General features: G+C 45.5%; 2 protein-coding genes across 5 annotated transcripts in view; one reads left to right on the top strand and one right to left on the bottom strand.

Moving 5' to 3' along the window:
- The window catches only part of ITGAE (integrin subunit alpha E), a 28247-nt gene extending 7121 nt beyond the window's left edge, over positions 1–21126 (top strand). For 2 of the 4 annotated variants that reach the window (XM_065036316.1, XM_065036318.1), the window contains 29 exons: positions 60–211; positions 711–861; positions 1343–1478; positions 2058–2171; positions 2404–2525; positions 2658–2809; positions 3204–3357; positions 3996–4146; positions 4230–4297; positions 4953–5088; positions 6090–6220; positions 6743–6883; positions 7789–8010; positions 8403–8533; positions 9279–9412; positions 9528–9676; positions 9928–10056; positions 11364–11434; positions 12168–12303; positions 12561–12662; positions 12974–13050; positions 13596–13673; positions 14116–14182; positions 14270–14377; positions 17835–17909; positions 18050–18151; positions 18613–18708; positions 19866–19976; positions 20415–21126. In XM_065036316.1, the coding sequence (XP_064892388.1) occupies positions 60–211; positions 711–861; positions 1343–1478; positions 2058–2171; positions 2404–2525; positions 2658–2809; positions 3204–3357; positions 3996–4146; positions 4230–4297; positions 4953–5088; positions 6090–6220; positions 6743–6883; positions 7789–8010; positions 8403–8533; positions 9279–9412; positions 9528–9676; positions 9928–10056; positions 11364–11434; positions 12168–12303; positions 12561–12662; positions 12974–13050; positions 13596–13673; positions 14116–14182; positions 14270–14377; positions 17835–17909; positions 18050–18151; positions 18613–18708; positions 19866–19976; positions 20415–20477 (3459 nt within the window). In that variant the 3' untranslated portion in view covers positions 20478–21126. The other 2 variants (XM_065036319.1, XM_065036320.1) reach the window with 2 other exon arrangements.
- Positions 13921–17673, bottom strand: HASPIN (histone H3 associated protein kinase). Its single transcript, XM_065036338.1, has one exon. It carries the CDS (start codon positions 17607–17609, stop codon positions 15030–15032), a length of 2580 nt encoding a protein of 859 aa, XP_064892410.1. The 5' UTR covers positions 17610–17673; the 3' UTR covers positions 13921–15029.
- Positions 21127–21278: the final 152 nt, after the last annotated feature.

Below are 21278 nucleotides of genomic sequence, written 5' to 3'. Positions count from 1 at the left end.
AGGGATCCTGCCTTAGATCTTGTCTAACCAGCTCTGGCTTTGCTGTCGGCTTCCTCCAGATCAGGTTTGCTGTGGTGCAGTATGGAGCCCAAATCCAAACTGAACTGAGCCTGCAAGAAAGCTGCAACAGACTAACTGCTTTCTTCAAAGTCCGAAGTATCAAGCAGCAGAGCTCGCGGACCAACATCGCAGCCACACTGCAGCATGTGTTGTGAGTTCACATGTCTCGAGAAGCTCCAGGAACACTTGAGTGACTCCTTGTGTTCCATGTGCATCAGTCCACATCTCCTCTGAACTCTTCTTTCTCTCACACCCTTAAATCCAGTCACCTGGGTCTTGCTTTGAGCATTTGTTCATTTGTAAACCCAGGGTCCTTCCCACCTTTTTCACGGATCTGCTGCATCTCAAGGAGTCATGCTTTCCGTTTCCTTCTCAGTAGTATGACTAACAATACTGACCCGCACTGTAAAAATGCCCCATATGCAGCTTGCAAAAGTGCTTGTGAATTCAGAGCTAGCAGCTGTGGGCAGCCAGTGTCCCTGGAAAGCACAAATCCTTGTGCACGTGAATGTGCATATTTGTCTTGTACGTGTGTAGTGTCATGGGCTGAGAGCTCAGTGAACATCAGTGCCCTCCCACCAACGCTGATATTTCCAGCTCTGCAGGCATGGCTTGTCCCATGAAATACCTTTATGGTTCTGTTTCCACAGGGAAAAAGTCTTCGCTGAAAGCCCCGACTCCATCCAGACTGACAAGATAATTATTGTCATGGCATCTGGGCAAGTGTTTCTGGAAGACCATAGACTGAGAACTGTGATGAGCTCCCTGGAAGCAGCGATGGTCAAGCTCTATGCTCCCGGGGTGAGTGGGGAGCTCCACCAAAGCTACACTTTCTTGCATCAGAGCACATATATAGGGGAGTGGTGTTTCCATCCGTCCCATGTATCTGCTCTTACTCTTTAGCAGTGGGTGGAAGAACAAGTCATCTTGCCTTAGACATGCAGGATGTCCAATCTGAGATACCTTGGATCCTTTGATTCACTTGGGCCTCCTTCTTCTTGATGCCAGAGAGTTTATTTTGAAGGAGATGAAGGAATATATCCTAGAAGCAAAGGTGCTGAAGTTGTATAAATCTTGTGGCTCTAGAGCTGCTGTTAATATTTATTAGCAAGTAAGGGCTTCTGTGGAATCTAGGATCAGGGTGGCTTTACCAGGCTTTCAGAAAACAGCCTCCCTTTTCAGGGCTTTCAAGTTTTTAAAGTCAGTTTGGGAATTTGTTGGGGTTTTTATGTCTGTGTGTGAAACATGTTCAGTCTCCCTGTCTGATGGCTTTTCTCCCTAGATTGGAGAGTTCATTAGCAACCAGTGGGTGCCAGAAGAGCTGCAGAAAGTCGGAAGCAACTGGTTCCTCCTGTCCACATACGAAGATTTTGACAGTTTCCTTTCAGAGTTGGAGAGAGAGACTCTGGGTGGTTCAGGTAGGAGAAATCCCACTCCCGACGTATTTTCTGTGTAACTTATAGAGTGGATCTGTGATGGTGGGCAGTTTCATTGCTCAAGGAAAGTAAATACATCTCCAGATCTCAGCCTGTTCTCGTAGCCACTTGCCCAGCAACAGCAAAACAAGTAAAAGTGATTTCTGTTACACTAGTAACAGTCCTCAAGCACAAGAGATCATATTCTGTATCTGTGACCTGCAGCCGTAACATCTGGACAGATAGCTGGGCTGCAATAGGTGCTTTACAACACACACGTTCACCACATGGACAGTGTTTGTGTTGTGATACTTACACTTCTGTCTGTGCTCAGAGCAGTTCATTTCTACTGGACTCTCACTGTAGTTCTGAGATGCAGTTCTGACCCCCACAGCCTTCAAAAGTCACAAGTGTTTCCGTAGCACCTGAAGACAATATTGACCATAGGGATGAGGAAGAGTTCAGCTGCCAGGCAGCAAGGTGCAGGAACACTGTGTAGGCAATAATGCCAGATTTTTGTTCACCTTTTGCTTTCTCTCCCACTGCCCCGTCATCTACGCTCAAACTCGTTCCATGTTTCAGCTGAAAATATTCCAACTGAAGCACCAAAGCACAGGAACACTAACAACAGTGGTGACAACAAGCTCCCTTCCTGGGTGGAGGAGGACGAGGAGGAGGAGGAGGAAAATGACTTGCGTACGTGGTGAAGTATCTTTTAACACAATCATGCCATGGACTAAAAAAGTCCAGGGGATTGCTGTGCCAGACCTGAGCTGTAGCTCACGCTGAAATGACAGCCGAGCAGTCTTGGTGCAGTTCAGTCACTTGTTTGAGTGACATTACGTGTGCATTAAGAGAAAGGACTTGGCTGTGACCAAAACTGCTGATTGCCTTCTCTTCATTCCTTTACTTTCCATATCCTGGGCAGGTTCTGGGAGAGAGATTGCTTTTGTTTTGGATGGATCAGGGAGCATAGAGCCAGAGGATTTTGAAAGAGCAAAAGCATTCATCCACAAGATGATGAAAACGCTGTATGAGAAGTGCTTCGAGGTACTCTCTGCTGTCTCCGCCTAGTCTGGCTAATATTTCTGTTGGGATTTCTGGGCTAGTTGTTGCAGAGAACCCTCTTTCTCTGAATTAACAGTTGTCACAAGCAGCTGTTTGTCTGCTGCTTCCTTCCAGTGCAGTTTTGCAGTGGTGCAGTATGGGTTTGAAATCAGAACGGAGTTCGACCTGCGAGAAAACTGGAATCCACGTGCCACCCTCCAGAAAGTGCTTGATATTGTGCAGGTGTGCAACGTGACAAAAACAGCATCTGCCATGCAGCATGTCCTGTGAGTAACAACAAAAGAGCACAAGAAATGAAGGGGATGAATTTCCAGGGCATTTCATGAGTAAGGGAGAGGGACTTCTATGGACATTCAGGTCCTGGAAGCAGTTATTTGTCTGGCGGTGGCTGAATGACAGGCAGCAGATTGTGTGCCATGTTTTAGAGTGTTATAAAAGCCAGTTATCAGTGCCTAATTCTGGGTGTAGGGGTGCTCAGGAAGCAATAGGAGGGGAGACAGCACCTGGTATTTTTAAGATGTGCGAATATGAAAGAAATTCTCTTGCCTCCTTGCTGTGACTGTTAGTTGCAAGGGCATAATTCAACAAGACTCTTTCCTCTATCTCAAGGGGGAAAACTTCAGCTTTCAGCCCAAGTTCTTTGTTTTGGTGTTTTACCAGGGATTCCATCTTCACTGAAAGTCACGGGTCCCGCAAGGATGCAGCCAAGGTCATGATTGTGCTTACAGATGGGGAAATCCTCCTGGATGAAATGGACTTGACAACAGTGGTAAATTCACCCAAAATGGCAGGAATCGAGCGCTATGCCATCGGGGTAAGTTGGGAATGTGCTTGGATTGTACCTTCATTCCATATCTTGGTAACACTGGGGGAGAGAAAAGGTGGAACTGATCTATGCATGGTTCTAGTATATGAAGCAAGAGGTATGTATAGAATAAGTATAAAGCTACAATTTGAACTGGTACTGTAATCTGTCTATGTAGTGTCAATTATATGCCCGTGTTTGTTCCTTCCTACACCTACTACCTTCAGCACCTGTGTTGATTTGTCAACAAGGCTTTACTCTGAAGTCTGAAGTTTATTTTCAGACATGCTATGTGGTACCTTAAATAATCTTCCTGCTATCTCTTTTCATTTTTTTTCTTTCAGAGGAAAATGTTCAATTTTATGATGTCTTGTAATTTGACAATTTCCAAAATTAGTTGTTGGCTACAACAAAGGTGTATGCACAGAATAGAGCACCAGCCAGTTACTTGAAGAGGTTTCATAAGGGTTTGTCTCCTGGAGACACTGAGCCCGGCCAATTCCTCGGCTCCCAAAGCAATTGCTATTTCTGGGTTCACACAAGATGCCTGAAGTCGCGGTTTTTGCCACAAACTGTTGAACGAAGCAGGTTTGGGCACGGAGACTCTAAAGGTTGCTTCTTTTGATTGATTTGCATCTCTTCTGCAGGTGGGAGATGCCTTCAAAAAACCCAAGGCCCTAAATGAATTACGGCTAATTGCATCTGGTCCAGATGACACAAATGTATTTCAGGTGACCAATTATTCAGCATTAGACGGGCTGATTTCAACCCTGCAGCAGAGCATTATTGGTATAGAAGGTAAACAGCAATCTTTCTATTTCATTACCACCTTTTGAGAAATAAGGAGAAAGTGGCTTACCCTGTTTCTATTGCATCCTCAGGTACACAGGGTGATGCTCTGGAATATGAGCTTGCACAGGCTGGTTTCAGCGTGCAGATCTTGGATCAGGTCAGTGTTGTGTGTTTAAACCTGCTGAACCGTTGTGTGCTGAGCTGCTGCTTCCACACACATGGGGAATCAGGTGTCCCACAAGAAATGGTGGCGATGCCAAAGTGTGAGACGCATGTAGTCAAATCTTCTTTGCAAGCCACTGCTTGCTTTAGTTGTATCAGATAAGTTAAAATATCACTTTTATATAGTTAGTCAGTAGTGAATTTTATTCTAGGATGGGATTTATCTCACATGCGTCCCCTGTTCTGACCACTGGATGCTTTTTGTCTCCAGTTGACAGCTTTTTTTCTGGCATTCACATCTCCAGTGCACAAGCCGGGGACTCTGTCACGTTGCAAATAAAATAATTATCTTCTCTTAGGAGGGGGAAACAGTGGATTGTGAGGAGGCTGATGAACATTCAACAGCCTTGGCTGCAAGGGCAACTCTGATCTTATTTGGAAACGAAAAGTCATGTAGTGTGCTGGGAGATGTGCAGCTGCTGCTGTGCTGCTGGGCTGTCACCTGCCTGTCCTCAGCGTCTCACAGGGGCTGGCAGAACCCCCCAGGAAAGAGTGCAGGAGTTGTAAACCAGAAAACACTGCTCCTTACCAAATGGCTTTGCAGCTGCCCTGTGTTCACCTCTTCTAACTTGCAGTATGTTGCTTTGCAGCAAGTCTTAATGTTTGGTGCGGTGGGGGCCTTTGACTGGTCTGGTGGAATTCTACTGTATGATCTGGCAACCAAGACAGCCGTTTTCCTGAATGAATCTAAAGAAGAAGCCAAAACAGCAAAATACAGTTACCTAGGTAATCAGCTTCCTCCTTTCTGGCATCAACTGACAGCCTGACTGCAGTTTTGCATAGTCTATGTTTAGCGCAGTGTGGTGACACTGACAGCGTCTACCTGAAGAAGGTCACCTGCAGCATCTTACTGGATTCTGACGATTTTATCTAGCTGGGAGAGCGACTCTGCCGAAAGCACTGTGTTTCTGCTTCTGGTTGGGAAGACATGACTTGTTTTGTCTTATGAGTTATGATGCCCCGTGGAATTATTCTATTAACACAGGCCATTTGGTTTCACTGCATAAGAATACTTGCAATGAAGGGCATTTTTAAGAGCTGATAAGGATAAATATTTCACTTGTTGTGAGTGTCTGGAGAAGAAATAGCTTGTGAATCAATCCTGTTCTTGGCTTGGCGACAAATAAAGCCTCGGTTATTCACCCCAGCGCTTTGTAGCTTCATGACCCGCGTGTGTCCCAGCTGTAGGCTTGGCCTTAAAGTCTTACCAGGTAACAGGAGGTGCTGTGGGGTGTTTGTGTCAGGATAATCCTACAGAAGCCTTGTACCAGCTCTCTTTTTGCTTTCTATACAAAGTATAGTGTTTTCTTCACTTCTGTGAAGGGTGTTAAACCTTCCAGCTTGCAGACATAATAATTAAAAAGAAAAAAGCATTCATGTTGCATAATCACTCAGGAACTGTGAGAAATACTACGAGAAGTTATCAAGAGTTCAAGCAGTTTTTTCAGAGCAGTAATTTGTTCGATTACCCAACAAGCTAAGAGAGGAAAACCTCAGCTTTGCTGGCTTATTGCTCAGAAAACTTACCTGCTATTTCCTAATCAATATTTTAATGAGATTGTCTGTAATCAAAACCATGGGCCACAACAGCCAGACACAGTGCAGACTCTTGGATCTCATTGAGTATGTAGGTCTGCGTTTCAGACCAAACCGTGGGCTTTTTCCTTCAGGCGTAGAGTGTGGTACTGATAATAAATACTATTTTTGCTTCTTGTGTGAACGCACAGGGTACAGTGTGGCAGTGGTACGCACGGAATATGGACCCTTGTACGTGGCTGGAGCTCCACGGCACAGCATGAGGGGGAAGGTGTTGGTGTTTCAGGATGGACGCTTAAAACAAACCCTGCAAGGAGAACAGGTACGGAGAGCATCCCTCCCCAGGGCAGTCACAGAATCAGACACCTCACACACCTTGTTTGCACAAACAACAGCTGCATTTTCTCCTCCAGACACACTTAGACCCTCACACACACACATCTGATGTAGCAAGATGTGGATTACACGGTGTTTATTCACTCCATAATGCTCTGGGAATGTCAGAAGAAATCATGAAATCGGGAAGAAGACTGGGAAGAAATGTAGCTAAACAGGGTGTACTATATTTACATTCTGTTCTCATGGCTCCTGGGGATAGCTGTGGTATTCTTTTTCCTCTGTCAAACTGTTGAATAATGATTTTGTTACTGCTAAACTGGTTGCAGGATCTGTCCCTGAGGATAGCTGTAATAAAATAAATAATAGGGCAACGATCCACATATAAGTAGATATGTGATGTTTTGTTCTAAAAATTGCCTTACTGCTGCAAAGGACACTAATTCTACAAAGCTATATATAGAGAATTCCAGGGAAAGAGCTGCTTGTTTTTTTTTCTGGAGCACAGGTTGGGTCTTATTTTGGATCTGAGCTCTGCCCTCTTGATGTGAACCGTGATGGGGTGACAGATCTTCTCCTTGTTGGAGCTCCATTTTATCACATTCAAGGGGAAGAAGGAAGGGTTTACGTCTATCGCCTGGAGACAGAGGTAAAAACACTGGTAGCGTAAACACTCCATGTTGGGGATTTTCCAACCATGCCTAAGCAGTGACAAATAAAACATTCCTCCTTTGTGCTCTCACTGAGCGTGCTCTCCCTGTATGGTAGAGGACTGCAGGATGAAGCCAGCGGTCCTGCCTTAGGCATTAGAATATAAAGAGAAATAACTAAGGAAATAAAATTCTATACCTAAGGCGTACGGTTAGCACAGTGTGAGAAAATCACGTCTTTTGCCTGTACACAGAAATTTGTTGGTGCAGACCTTGCTCTGCCAAGCAGTTCTTCACTGTGCTTGCAATAGCTGTGCACATGGGCAGCTGCAGAGAACTAAATATTTTGTAGGCCTAGCTACAGGATCCATTACACAATATACAGGATATATTGCATCATTTTGATTGAGAAGTCAACTTGAAGAGCAGACCAGGAGAAACCCTCCTTGGTGCACTGCTAAAATTTGCTCAGGGCACATACATGATGGTTGGAAACACAAAACAACAGTCTGGGAGTCTGTTATTATAGAATATAAGAGAATTCAATTAACATGCACCCTCTTGTGGCTTCTTTCTGTAATGGGGTGGAGAAGATGGGATGGTTTCTGTTGTGAAACAAGCAGGGGATCAACTTGATCTGCTCTTGATTTAAGAAAAGATGGTGCTTCAGTGTGTCCGCTGTCCAGAGATGCTGCTGCTGTGGGAGGGTTGCGGGCTCTCCATACAGAACGACCAAGCTTTTTGTTCCGAGAGTCAGCTGGTGTCTTCAGCTTCTTATATTGTTTAGGGCTTTATTGTTCACCTTTAAGCATTATAAGTGTGCAGTAAGTTTGGGTTTTTTTTACATGAGAGCTACTCATGCTACATTTGCTATAAACAGATTTCCTTCTTGGATGTTTTTCAGAGTGGTTCATTCACCTTGGAAGGACACTTAAACGTGCAGGTGACCTCTCCTGTTGCACGGTTTGGGTTTACAGTGGCCAGCATCGGAGACATCAATGGGGATGGATATGAGGATATCGCAGTTGGAGCCCCCCTTGAAGACTGGCTTTCAAACAGCTCCTCTTTTGGCAGCATTTACATCTTTAATGGTGATAAAGACAACATCAAGAGCTCCTTTTCTCAAGTATGTGTCTTGTTGAGAATTGCCTCCGGTACACCTTAAGAGGGAAAAACTTGTGTGTTTGTAGGAGGAGGCTGGGAGGAAGGACTTCCACATTTCCTTTGCACTGATCGGGGAGAAACTTGCAGATGGGTGATGTGACTCCACAGGTTTCTGCAGCAGAGCTGCTCCTTGACTGTACTTATTCGCCTCTCTGCTTAGGCCAGGGAGCTGGATTCAGGTGCTGCCTATAGAACAGCAAAGGCCTTTCCAAACCTGCCTGTCTGTTACACAAGGTCAATATTTTGCATTTCAGGAGTGTCACAAATCACCCTCACAGCAGCCTCATGTATTTTCCCAAGGGCAGGAGAGAGATCCTGACTTAGATTCTGTTGATGTTTACCCCCCCTTTTTAGAGAGTAAAAGCCTCTGAAATTTCTTCAGGACTTCAGTATTTTGGACAATCCATTGGTGGTGGCTTTGATCTCACTAATGATGGTGTCCGAGACATTACAGTAGGATCACTGGAGAACGTGATTATGCTCCGGTAGGTAATATGTGCTCTTTTTTTAGTGTGCTGGGGCAATGCTACAAATATAGAATGTGTTCCAAGCGCTGTGTAATTATTCTATTTTTAATTCAGCACCAGAGGGACGTAAAGAAATATCTTTACCAGTGCTAGAAATTATATAAAGTGTAAAGCCGTTAGTTCAAATTGCAAAGGCTTTTGCCGTCGTATGTCTAAAGCTTCAAACAAGTATGAGATAGTGAATATTAACTGATTAACATAGATCTAGTTCTCAGACCTTGATGTCTGCAATTCACTGATAAGGTAGCTCATTTAGGCAAAACAAGATATTCTTGACAGACCGTACCCCCTTTTCAATCAGACATCTGGTGGCCGAGTGACCCGTGGTGTTCACAAAGGCTAAGACATGGCAGAGATTTAATTTTGTTCCTGCATTTTGTATTTGAAAACAAATTGCAGATAAAGAGAGAATTTGAACAGCTAGATAATGTCTTTATCTAATGGAAACATAAACACCGTGTTTAATTCTGAAACTCTAGCTGTATTGGTGTATTTTGGCTGCCTGTTCCTTCAGACTCTTGGGATTTTGTGTGTTCTGAACGTTCCCAGCAGAAACTGGAACTTCTGTAAATAGGCCAGGTGAAATACCATGGAAATACTGAGCAGTTCTTGCTGCCAAGCTTGCTTAAAACATTTCTGCTGTAATGTTTCAGTTCAAAAATCTATATTTGATGCTGTTCCTTATCTGTTTTTCCCTGCCCAGCTCAAGACCAGTTGTCCACTTTCTCACCAGCATGAGATTCGACCCTGAGAGAATCCCAGTTTTCCAAAATAACAGCATTGTTACAGCAAAACTATGTTTCGATACAATCTCAGCTTTACCGGTGTCTCAACAAGGTAATAAGTGGGAATTGTGATCAGATTGAAATCAACAGCCTTACGCTGTCCTCGGAAACTCGGCACTGAGGACAATTTCTGGTACAACTAACAAAGGACTTTGAAAATCTTGCAGTGTTTGCACAGTTATACGTTCTCTACACGGTGGATTTGGATGTGAAAATGGTGAACAGGAGAGTGCGGTTTGAAGATGAGAACACGACGATGAGCGGGAAGCTGCTGGTCAGCGAGAACACGTGTGCTGAGCTGCAGCTTCACACGCTGGTAGGTGACATTGGTCAGACAGCACGGAACACACTATCCAGGGGATGTCACGGGAGCCAAACGTAGAAAATGATCCAAAAAAATAACACGTGAAAAATCCACCGATGGCTTTTAAACACAGTGGCCCAAAGAAAACGCCTGAGACAGAAGGTCCCTAAATAAGCCGGGTCATAGGGGCTGGAACAGAGATGAGACTTCTGCATTTTAATGTCCAGATATCTCATCAACTTCTCATTCTTCTTTTCTCGTAGCCTTGTGACCCTGACTGTTTTTCCAGCGTTTTTGTGAGAGTTAAACACGAGCTCTATAAGAAAAATGATAACACGGAGTTTGCTGTTCCTGTGCTGGATAGATACCAGCCATCAGAAATGCATTTTCAGGTAACAAAACGCTAGCGAAGAGCTTTCTCTCTTTCCAGGATGTGAAGCTTTTACTATTAAAAACATAAATTTGGTTTTCTTAGCCTTTCCATGTTGTTTTCTGCCCTCAATACTGTATTCTAGGTAGACTTTAGGCCCAAGTTTTCCCCAAACAGACACTCATATCTTGTTAAAGAGAATCTTTACTGCTTTACTTTTGACCATGACATTTCTCTTGTGTTCTGTATAAAATAGGATTAAATGCTGCCTGTGAAGAAGGCAGATGGTTTGTCTGCTTTATAATGTACTTTTCAGATATTGAGCTCTCCATTGGAACTTATAGGAAGACTTATTTGCTGGTAACAACTATACAATTTTCTAATGAAGAAATGTGTAAAATCATTAAAATAACATCTTTTTTTCCATTTATTTTAGTTGTTGGTTTCAAATTTATACTTGACAGGCTGCAAACTTCTAATAACCTTAGAGGTTGTTTGACACCCTGTCTCCTCTCTTGCAGTTTGGTAGCAAGATTCCTACAGCTTGTCTGCCCTTTTCAGTCTGAAATCCAAATCACAGCTGCTGAAAAACATTCCATAAAGCTCCATAAAGAGGCAGCTTTTGGTTACTTAATAGGAGTCTTTACCACAATTCAATATTTAATTAGCTGTCCATAAAGCACAGGACAGAGAAATTAGGACAACATTTAGCACTGAGCACTAATGAGCACTAATTACTATGGCTGCAGTACTCCTAAGGATTATGATGTTGATGTTGATTTATTTCTTAAGAAAAATTAATGAGATTCTTGAGTGTTGGTCAGCGTTGCTTAGTACTTCTGCACATAACATCTAATTATTAATGATCATTGAACTTCTCCAGAAATTTCAGGCACAGACAGTAGATTTTTATTGAAGAAAACTGTTGCTAAAGGAAGCAGCCTTGTCTCTACAAAACAGTGTGCCTAGAACCTGGCACAGCAAATGAACATATTTATTCAAGAAAAACTATAATATCTTGAAAACAAATTAATATTATCACCCTGTGGCTATTCAACAACTGGTATTTCTTTAACAAGACCCCGTCCCCAGTGAAGACTTTTCATGTTATTGCTTGTAGCCCTTCTCCTGGGACTCAAGTTTAAAAACATCATCAATTTAGGACTGACTTATCACTAGAGGGTCTTTTATTTCCATCTTTTCCTTAACTGAGGTCATGGCCATTTTGGTTTTCAGGGGCTGTATATGTACATGTAAGGATATTCGGCAGCTGCTATCTTAGAAAAATTCGGACTGTTAAAGTCGGACTTGATGTGTGTTTGCTTTCAGTTGCCGTACAAGAAGGACTGCGGGAACGAGACGCTCTGTACTGCTCATTTAACCTTGACAAGTCACATTCAGTGAGTCACAGGAGTTGTATTATCCGGGTTTTGCATTTAGCATTCATATAAAATGTCATATTTGTGCATAAGATGTTTTCTTCAAATTCTCGGACGAGATTTGCTGTCCTTTGTTTACATTCCGTTCAATTTGTCCTTTCCGTCACGTCAAATCACATCACACAGCGCTGTAACTGCGTCTCCGTGGGCGCGCTGGGCTGTTCTGGGAAACCTCGGAGGAAACACCGAGGTTTAAACAACTACAGTCGTCCTAAAATCACAATTCTGCATTTAGTTGTGAACACGTGGTTTTGTTTTAGGCTGATTGAACTGGATGATCTTTCGAGGTCCCTTCCAATCCCTAACATTCTGTGATTCTGTGATGCACAGCACTACAGCAAAGAGCTGCCCAGCTTACCCAGCCTCAGGCAGAACAGCACCATCACTTCATCGTAAAAACTACCCTGGAAATTCACTGAAAAGCTGAAGTGGAACAATGTTTAAAAATCTATCTTGATGTAAAACAGAAATGATCAAATTTTACATAAGGTTTGGAGATGATGGCCTTCAATATTAAGGCAGCATTTTCCTACACACCCTGAAGAATACTGAATAATTAATTGGGCTATTGTGCTATGCTGTGTGTGAAAGCATTTGGGGGCAGTAATTACCAGAACACTTCAGGCCTCTTATTTCATTAAATAACAACCCTTAGAAATCACGTCACCCTTCTCATTTTTCTGTCTGCTTCTAGAACGGAATCGGTGCTCGGCCACACAAGAGAGGTGACCATGAACGTTTCACTAACAAACAGTGGGGATGACTCGTACATGACAACTATGGTCTTGAACTACCCTAAAACCCTCCTTTTTAAGAAGGTGACTGTTGAGGTGAGGCTGTAGAACAGCTGGCAGCAGACTGCAGGAAGAAAACCCAGCGCAGACTATTAATTTACTACCCACATAAATCCTGAACTACGGTCCAGGGAAGGAAGGGAACATTTCAGTTGTTAGGAATGAGAACTGAATTTATCTGATCTAAGACTCCCAAGCTTTTATTGGGCTATTTGGACCTAATTCATTTTATGGGAGCAGATGTAGACCGAGTTTTTATTTGATGTTAAAGAGCGTTCCCGTTCTGTTGGCAGCCGTCCTCTCCCGCTGTTCACTGTGGCCAACCAGCACCATTAACTTCTATGATCTTATCCTCCAACTGCAGGATTGGGCATTCAGTATTCAAAAAGACAACTGTAAGTACAGATTGTTATTTTCACTTTTGCCTTACCCCAAATGATGCTCTGAGTAGCTGCTCTTGCACCCTCTATCTCTAAAATAAGGCCAGAGCTGCTATTCTTTCTAATTCAGCTTATGGCTGGTATGCATTTTCTCAAGGCAAGAGATAATTTTCATTTTCCTGCATGTTTCTTAATGTCTAATTTCTCCAGAAGGGAATGATGAGCAGAAAATACATTAGCCATCATGTTTTAACAGTACCCTGGGGAGTTAGAGTATTTACAGGGTAATCAATCTTTTATCGTGTGTTTCTCTTCCCTCTAAACAGGCAAAATTTTCAGTGATTTGGCAATTAGATGAAAGCATATTCCCAAATAAGCCTGTAATCACCATTAATATCACCAAGTGAGTATTGCTGTGTTCACTGCAAGATACATTGTGAAGTGGAAATAGCAGAATCCCTGCTCGGTGTCCATCAGCCACTGGCTACACAGACTATACTTGTTCTCTTCAGCTTTCTAAAGCATTTGGATCCACGTGAAAAATATCTTTCCTTCCTTTATGATAACTTTAGCTTTGCTCATATTTATTTCAGCAAAAGATGGAGCATCCTTTAAGGTTCTAATTTAAGTGTAGTACATACTTAAAGCTTTTGTTTTCTGAAATGGCAAACTGGGTCCTGACGTCCTCCTTCAGCAGAGGGAACAGATCATTAAAATATATAATCCAGCTCCAAGTAAAGCTTTCACTCCGAATAATTGGGATAAAAACGTATGTGCAGAGCGTTTTTCTGGAGTAAGGGCTTTCCAAAGGGGGGAGGTTACTGTTCAGATTCTCTTCTTGTCACCTCCCTCCCATTAAAATTTATGGGCACTAACTAGCACACAGCATTTTTTAAACAAAGAGCAGAGAGATAATAATGTCGTTTCATCCATCCTGCTCTTTTAAAGTGCAAATGAAAACAGCACCATCCTGACTGAAGAACACGTCCTGGATGTCAGATACACATTCACTGCAAGCCTCACCACGTAAGTTATAAGAACGTTCAATTACATTACCTTACTTTAGTCAATTAGAGGGAAAAAAAGATTGAGAGGATGCCTGGTAAGATTCCAATGCAATTTCCATCTTATTCATTTCAGCACTGCAGATTGTCGTTTTCTGTGGTATTAGACAGCAAAAAGTAACGAGTTGGAAGACAGAACAATAAAACTATATCATGGGGGGGGTGCCCAGGGTTTCTAATTGCTTAACCTGTAAAAAACAGACATAAGACAGGCTCAAAGATGCATCTAATCGATGGACTGCACATATACACAAATATAGACAGACTGCACAGACATTCCAGCTACAACAAATCTGACCACGCTAGCTCTTAATTACTTAATGCATCTGGGGTGTTGGATGCACTGAATTTTGATAATAATCTTAATTCACTTTTCACTTAGCTTGATTTATCGTTCTCTTTAGACCAGATTCTTTAATGTACGTGAATGTTAGTGAAGGACTTCTTGAAAACAAAGAATTCAGATTTAATGTAAGTAGAGCTTCAAATGTAGGTCATCGGGTCTATCTGCAATCAGCAATAAAGAACACTTACTACCTTGTGCACTTTCTTTTATAGATAAACGGAAAAAATGGCTTTAACGCTACCATCGAGCTGCAGATTTGGGTTCCTATCAGTATTCAAGGTCAACACATCATGGCAGTCAAAAACGCATCAGGAACACAGGTACTTTTTCTTATTTTTTTTATAATGAAATACCTATTCTCTGGTCCTTAAGAGAGGGGGAAAAACCCCATATCATTGCACATTAGTGTGTTTTAAAAATCTACATTACAAAATCTTCACATATTTACATTTTGTAGCATTATTCCAGGTACAAATTTTGCCAAACTGAACAACAGTTCTGTTTTACAACTGAGTCAACAGGTGGGGTCTCCCCTCTCTGTCCCAAAGCTGAGTGACATTTACCTTTGTCCTCACTGTCCAGAACTGTATTTTCTTTCTTTTTCCTTTAAGAAAGAATTTGTCAAAAAAAAGCAATACAGTAAGAAAAGAACTTTTAATAATTTAACACTAATAAGGTAAAAACATTTCTGTGGAATTACAAACATGAATTGACCCTGGAGAAAGCTTTAGCCCTCCTCCTCAACATCACTTCTCTCCCCACCATCACCTCTCAAAAAAAGTACAAATGGAAGCATGTTGGAGCAGAAGGCTTTTTTTTTTTTTAAGACATTTTTGATGTGTTTTATACACAATAGTAACCGATCATAGTATTTCTTCATTGTGCCAATGTTTTAAAAGATCATACATAAAAACCAGCAAAGGAGCGAGGCAGTATCAGTGTGTTAGTTCTGGGGAACATCACCGTTCCAGCTCACTGGAACAGGCTGCTGTTCTGCAAAACGTCACCGGCAGACTCGAAGGTCAGAACTTCTTTGTGGAACTTCGTGAGCTGCTGCTTTGTTTTCCTCGTGGAAGAATTCAGTTTTTTATGCTTGTAGGCCATGTCTTTCAAAAGTTTATCTGCCAAGTAGTGCAGCCAGAGGACGTTGCTGTGAGGGTGATAGTCAGTCCAGCTGTTGGAGTTCTCGGCTTTCATCTGCCTGTAGATATCGAACTGGTAGTCCCCCGTGCCTTCAAAGAGTTCCTCATCAGTGGAAAGGTCACAAAACACAGTTAACCCGTCTTTCTCCAGCCGAGACAAGGTATAATCTATGATGTTGACGTGAATCCCTGCTGTGTGGATGGTGTGTGTTGTCCCATTCAACACATAATGAAGTTCCTTTACATCCGTTTTCTTCACCAGCACGTTGCCCCAGTGCAGGTCTCTGTGCTCGAAGTGCAGCTCCTGCTCCGCCACGGCCAGGGCAGCCGTCACCTGCTGCAAAACGCTCTTTGCCAATATCACTGAACTGAGACTGTTTCTCATGTTCTCCAAGTCTCTGCCCCCAAATTCAAACTCCAGTACCATGAAGAGTTGTTTGTCCCCGAAAAAGTCTGGCCGATCATTTTCTGATCCCCTTACTTTGTGGTATTTGTCCCAGGCTTCCAGGAGATACTTGGGATAGGCCCCTTGCACACAGTGCACAGAGTACAAGGTGATGAACCCATCAGTCCTGTTCACAGATTCTTCAGACAGAAGACTGAGTTCTTTGGAAATTATTATCTCAGGCAGAATCTCTCCAAAGGTCTTTTGAGCTTCACCATTTACTCTTTCAGTCCCCTCAATGGGAATTATTTTCAAGGCCACAGGTCCTCTCTCACTGTCAATCTGGAAGACCTCTCCAAATACCCCTTCTCCAATTTTCTTGCAATCTTTCATCTTATCTAAAGGGATACAATCCTCAAACGCCACAGGCCCTTCCTGGTGGCATTCCCCAAACACCTTCTCTGCATCTGTGAGCGCGAGCTCCAGGGCGGAACAGCAGCTCCTGGGAGCCAGCAGGAACACGGAGGAGGCCGACCAAGAGCGGTCCTGATCCTCACCAGCGGACGGGGTTGCTTGGTGCCCTGACAGCAGGGATTTCGCAGAAGGGGTACAAAGAACGCTGCTGCAGAAACTCTCTTCTGCCGTAACCTTCTTCTTCTTGTGGAAGGACAAAGACGCTCGAACTCTACCCCAGGAATAGGAGTTATTGAGGAGTGAACAGTCATTGCCTTTTATGTCTACAGACATCTCCAGAACACCCTTCTTCATTCTTTTTTGCCTCATCTGTGGCCTGAAAAGGGAGTTGTTAGGCTGCTGCAGTCTCTTATTTTTGTGCCTTAGCGGACGGAGCCTCGTTTGCCTCCCCCAGCGGCTGGCGCTGAAGCCGCTGATACAGGCTTTTCTACAGGTGCTGCCCCCTCCAGAAACAACCTTGGTACTTCTGTATTTATTCTCCAGGGTTCCTTGAAGCTCCAAAGGAGACAGTGGCTGCTGGCAAGTGGGTTGAATATCTGCCTTTTTGTTGCATTTCCTGCTTGTCAGCCACACTGACACTTCGTGAGGGTCCAAGACCACCACTGGTGTGAGATGGTGCTGCTTGTTTTTGCCACTCTGACAGCACGAGCTTCCTGGTGTTGAGTCTCTTTTTAGATGACAAAATTGTTCGTCGGGAGTGGCACTGACACACAGCGCTGAGTGCTGTGGCTCGTTAGCCGGAGGCAGCGCTGCCCGGGGGCTGGGTGAGCTGTTCTGTGGGGACAGGGGAGCTTGTGCCCCGCGGGGTCCCTGCACCGACACCCTCACAGCCCTGCGGGAACTCCGCAACCCCGGGCCCGGCTCGCTGCTCCTGCCCGCGCCGTCGGGACGGGCCCGTCCAGCCTCCTCCCCCTCGCTGTCAGCCCTGGGCGACGGCGGGACGGGCTCCGGCTCTCCCCGCGGTGACTCCAGCGAGCTCTGGGCGCTGCCGGCCGAGTCCGATCGCTGCCTGCGCGGCGGGGAGCGGAGCCCCGGGCTGCCGTCCAGCCCCGAGCCGCCCTGCAGCGTGGTGCTGAACAGGGCCAGGCGGCCCGGCGGGGCCCGGCGGCGGCGGGGCGGGCGGCGAGCGGCGCCCGGGGACGGCCACTGCGGGGTGCTGCACAGCAGGGGGCGCTGCGCCCCGCAGAGCGGCCCCTGGCGGCGGCGGGCGGCTCCGCGCGGGGCCGGGAGCGGCGACGGGGAGGGGACGAGCGGCGAACCCGGCGGGTCGTTCTCCTTCTCCGCGGTGCCGCCGCGGCGAGTCCGCAGGCGCCAGGGCCGAACGGGGCGATTACCCAGCGGCTGGCGGCGGCGCTTGCCTGGCGGCGAGAAGTCGGAGTCGTCGGAGAGGGCGCTGGAGCCGGCCGAGGCGGTGCTGGAACCGGCCGAGCTGGAGCTGAACAGCCGCCTGCGGTCCTGCGGCGGCGAAATCCATCGGTCGGGCCGCGGTGGCGGGCGGAGGTGCCCGCCGCGCCGCGAGTATGTGCGGAACAAGCGGACCTGGAGCGGCATCGCCCCGGGCCGCCCTGCCTGGCGGGACCGCGCCACCCGTTCAAACGGGTCTCGCGAGAACGGGGCGGCCACGCCCCTCCGCTGGAAGGGGCGGGTACCGCGGTTGAGCCCCGCCCCCGGACCCGGCCCTCCGCGGGGGAAGGGGCGGGGACCGCTGTTAGGCTCCGCCCCCCCGCGGTTTTTGCGCGCGTGTTGCGCAACGTGCGGTTCAATGTGCGGTTTCAGGTGGCGACGCGGTGCTGGGTGAGCGGCGAAGCGGAGCCGGATCTCCGGGAGCGTTCCGGTCGCACCGGAGCAGAGGTGAGCAGGGCGGCCACGGGCACGGGCACCCGCTGCGGGCACGGGCACCCGCTGCGGGCACGGGCACGGGCACCCGCTGCGGGCACGGGCACCCGCGGCGCCGGGGCTGAGCCGCTCCGCTCCGCTCCGTTGCGTTGCAGGAGGTTCGGGACGTGCGGTATCAGGGCGTGCGCTGCTCCATCCCGGCCGGCAGAGACACCGTCACCGTGACAGCAGAACTGTCTTTAAACAACGTGCACCAGGTACACACAAAAACCCGCGCTCTGTCGCCTTTGCTCAGTCTGTCACCTGCCACAGGCGCAAGGGTTTCTCCCAGAGCACAGTGCAGATGTTGCTCTACCACATGTGATGCTATTTTCTGCTATTTTCAACAGGGATGTTTTATTCAAGGGATGTTTTATTTATGGCAGCGTCTCCCAGGAGGCACTTGGCACTTAGAAGAGATGCTGCTGCGCTCTTCTTCCTTTCTCCAGAAATCACTCTTGTGAAATAACTCCTACAGTACCACAAGCTTTCATCACTCCAGACGAGTTCTCAAGAGCGATACTTTGTGTGAGGTTATATACACAGGACACAGCGTGGTGGCAGCACCGTACGGGCTGGTTCTCACAGTCTGAATAAGGATTTGCTGTTGCAACACAAGTTTTTCTGAAAAGACTGATAAGCAACTGACAGTTTGTCCCTTTTATTCCTTTCTCCATAGTTTTTAAAAAGCAGAACTGTTTTGCTGGTCCCTGGAAAAATCACCTTCAACAGAGAACTATATCTGGCCCTGACAGAAGAGAATCATCGTGCTGAGGTATCAGAGCATCACATGGGCAGCTCGGTCCTTCTGGGCAGGAATGAGTGAGGAATCCAGATGTGTCTATCCAGTGCCCAGGGTTAAATTCTGGACCTTTTGATGCAAACATCTGTTGTGCCATTATATTTAGTGAAGTCGGGTTTTGACTATAGGATAAAAGCAGAGAGAGGATGTTTGCTGATGAATATCAGGAAAGTGTTTAGGTTTGAACTCCATATATCTGACACTTGTGGCTGACACAGAGGCCTCCTGTCCTCTCTGGGACTTCAAATGAACGTTCCTTCTCTTTCCCTAGTGAAGTTATCACAGTATCACAGTATCACAGTATCACAGCATGTTTGGGATTGGAAGGGACCTCAAAAGATCATCCAGTCCAATCCCCCCATGGAGCAGGAACACCCAGATGAGGTTGCACAGGAACATGTCCAGGCGGGTTGGAATGTCTCCAGAGTAGGAGACTCCACAACCCCCCTGGGCAGCCTGGGCCAGGCTCTGTCACCCTCACTGAGAAGAAGTTTCTTCTCAAATTTAAGCGGAACCTCTTGTGTTCCAGCTTGATCCCATTACCCCTTGTCCTATCATTGGTTGTCACCGAGAAGAGCCTGGCTCCATCCTCCTGACACTCACCCTTTATGTATCTGTAAACATTAATGAGGTCCCCCCTCAGTCTCCTCTTGTCCAGCTCCAGAGCCCCAGCTCCCTCAGCCTTTCCTCACACGGGAGATGCTCCACTCCCTTCAGCATCTTTGTTGCCCTGCGCTGGACTCTCTCCAGCAGTTCCCTGTCCTGCTGGAACTGAGGGGCCACAACTGGACACAATATTCCAGGTGTGGTCTCACCAGGTCAGAGTAAAGGGGAAGGAGAACCTCTCTTGATCTACTAGCCACCCCCCTTCTAATACTCTTTTATGCTCTTTAATCTGAAAGATTGTCACTGGTGATTGTTGTAATCACCATAAACTCCTAAAGAAGACGGTAAATTTAATTCCCTTGACTAGGCTTGCAATAAAACAAAAGTAATTTCATATTGTATTGCAAAGTACCTGCGTAGGTAAACAGATGGTGCATCTCACACAGCTTAAAGGTTGAATGATAACTCAGCTTTCTCAGTTAAATCTAAGCAAGAAAAAACAACCGGCCTTGGTTCTGTTGCAGATCACCCTCGTCTTCCTGCAAGATGAAGTGTTTAATCTCTGGCCTGTTATCATAGGAAGCTGTGCTGGTGGACTTATCTTGCTGGCGTTCCTTACTGTGCTTCTCTGGAAAGTGGGTATCACTAATGCACACACCGCAACACAGATCTTTCGGCTAGATATTTTTTAAAGATTTCTCTAAGTATGAAGGAGATCTTTTCAAATGTGCACTGCAGGACATCTGCCACGTACTGTTGTAAAACCTCAGTCTTACGTTTTGGGCTGTTTTGAACATTGCAGTATGACCTCTCAGCTCCTGTTTTAAAGTGCTTTGCGGAATGTTTGAATGTTATGAAGTGTTTATAGGTGTTCTGAAGAGTTTTGAACAATGTAGTTCTTCAGGCTCATGGCCCTGTCAGAATTCATACCTCGTTGCATCCTGCATTCGCTCATGGATTTATTGCAACCCTGAGAAGGAAAAACTTCACATTTTCATTTAAAATTGTTTTAAGAAAAAGCAAAAATTAATGTACACACAAAGACTCAATAATTTCTTTTATTTTTTCCTCAGTGTGGCTTTTTCAAAAGAAACTATAAAGCTATGATGGAGCAAGAAAATCTTCCTGAAAACTAAGCCGGCCGAAGCGGAAAGCTCTGTGTGCTCTTTCACCAGCTTTTTGGAAAGAGAAGAGTCAAAGTCTGGCTGAGATGCAGACCAGTTCGTATTCCATGGTAGAGCTACAGTGCTCCGGATTTGGGACTCTCCCAAATTGCTGTTTTGACCGTAGGGGCCCAGGTCTTTTGGGTAATGTACCCGTCTGCTTGTTTAATTTGGATTGACTGTTCAATGGAGGGTCTGCCTGCTGTTGATAAACTAGACTCCCCAGGAGAAATTTTGCTTTAATGTAGGAAAAATTAATCTTGGAGCCTGTTAGATCTATGTGTTGGATTTCAGACTTAGTTGTTGTGATGTTGACTGATTTTTAAATTTATTTTAGTACTGAGTAGCTTCTGAATAGATCGAAGTAGAAATGGATTAGTGGAAGCTTCCCTGCCATTGCTAATGGAAATGGAGAGACAAGCATTTTGCATGTATTTATATATATATGTACTTGCGCATTTAAATACAGTAAAACATGTCCCTGGATGTCTCTGGTTGTTGGGATCAGAAGCGTGTGCATGTGGCGATTGCTTTTTTTGTACCTCCTGATCTTGTTCCTGATTTTCCACTTTCAGTTCCTTTCAAATCCTGATTTGGTCACAATAAAAACCTGTATCGTGGAGCTCGTTGCCAGTTCAGACCCCTCCTGATCCAGGAGACGTTTCCCCAGGTTTGCGTGGTTGAGCTGCCGTGTTGCCACCCGCCCTGCTCCCGGCTGATCACACGTTATCAGTAATTGCAATGTACAGGCTTTGGGGACAGAAGGTCCCTGGC

This window comes from Columba livia, chromosome 20, assembly GCF_036013475.1.
Source record: "Columba livia isolate bColLiv1 breed racing homer chromosome 20, bColLiv1.pat.W.v2, whole genome shotgun sequence".
NCBI classification, from domain to species: domain Eukaryota; kingdom Metazoa; phylum Chordata; class Aves; order Columbiformes; family Columbidae; genus Columba; species Columba livia.
The sequence above is the reverse complement of the archived record's forward strand: the minus strand, read 5'-3'. Positions and strand labels throughout refer to the sequence as shown.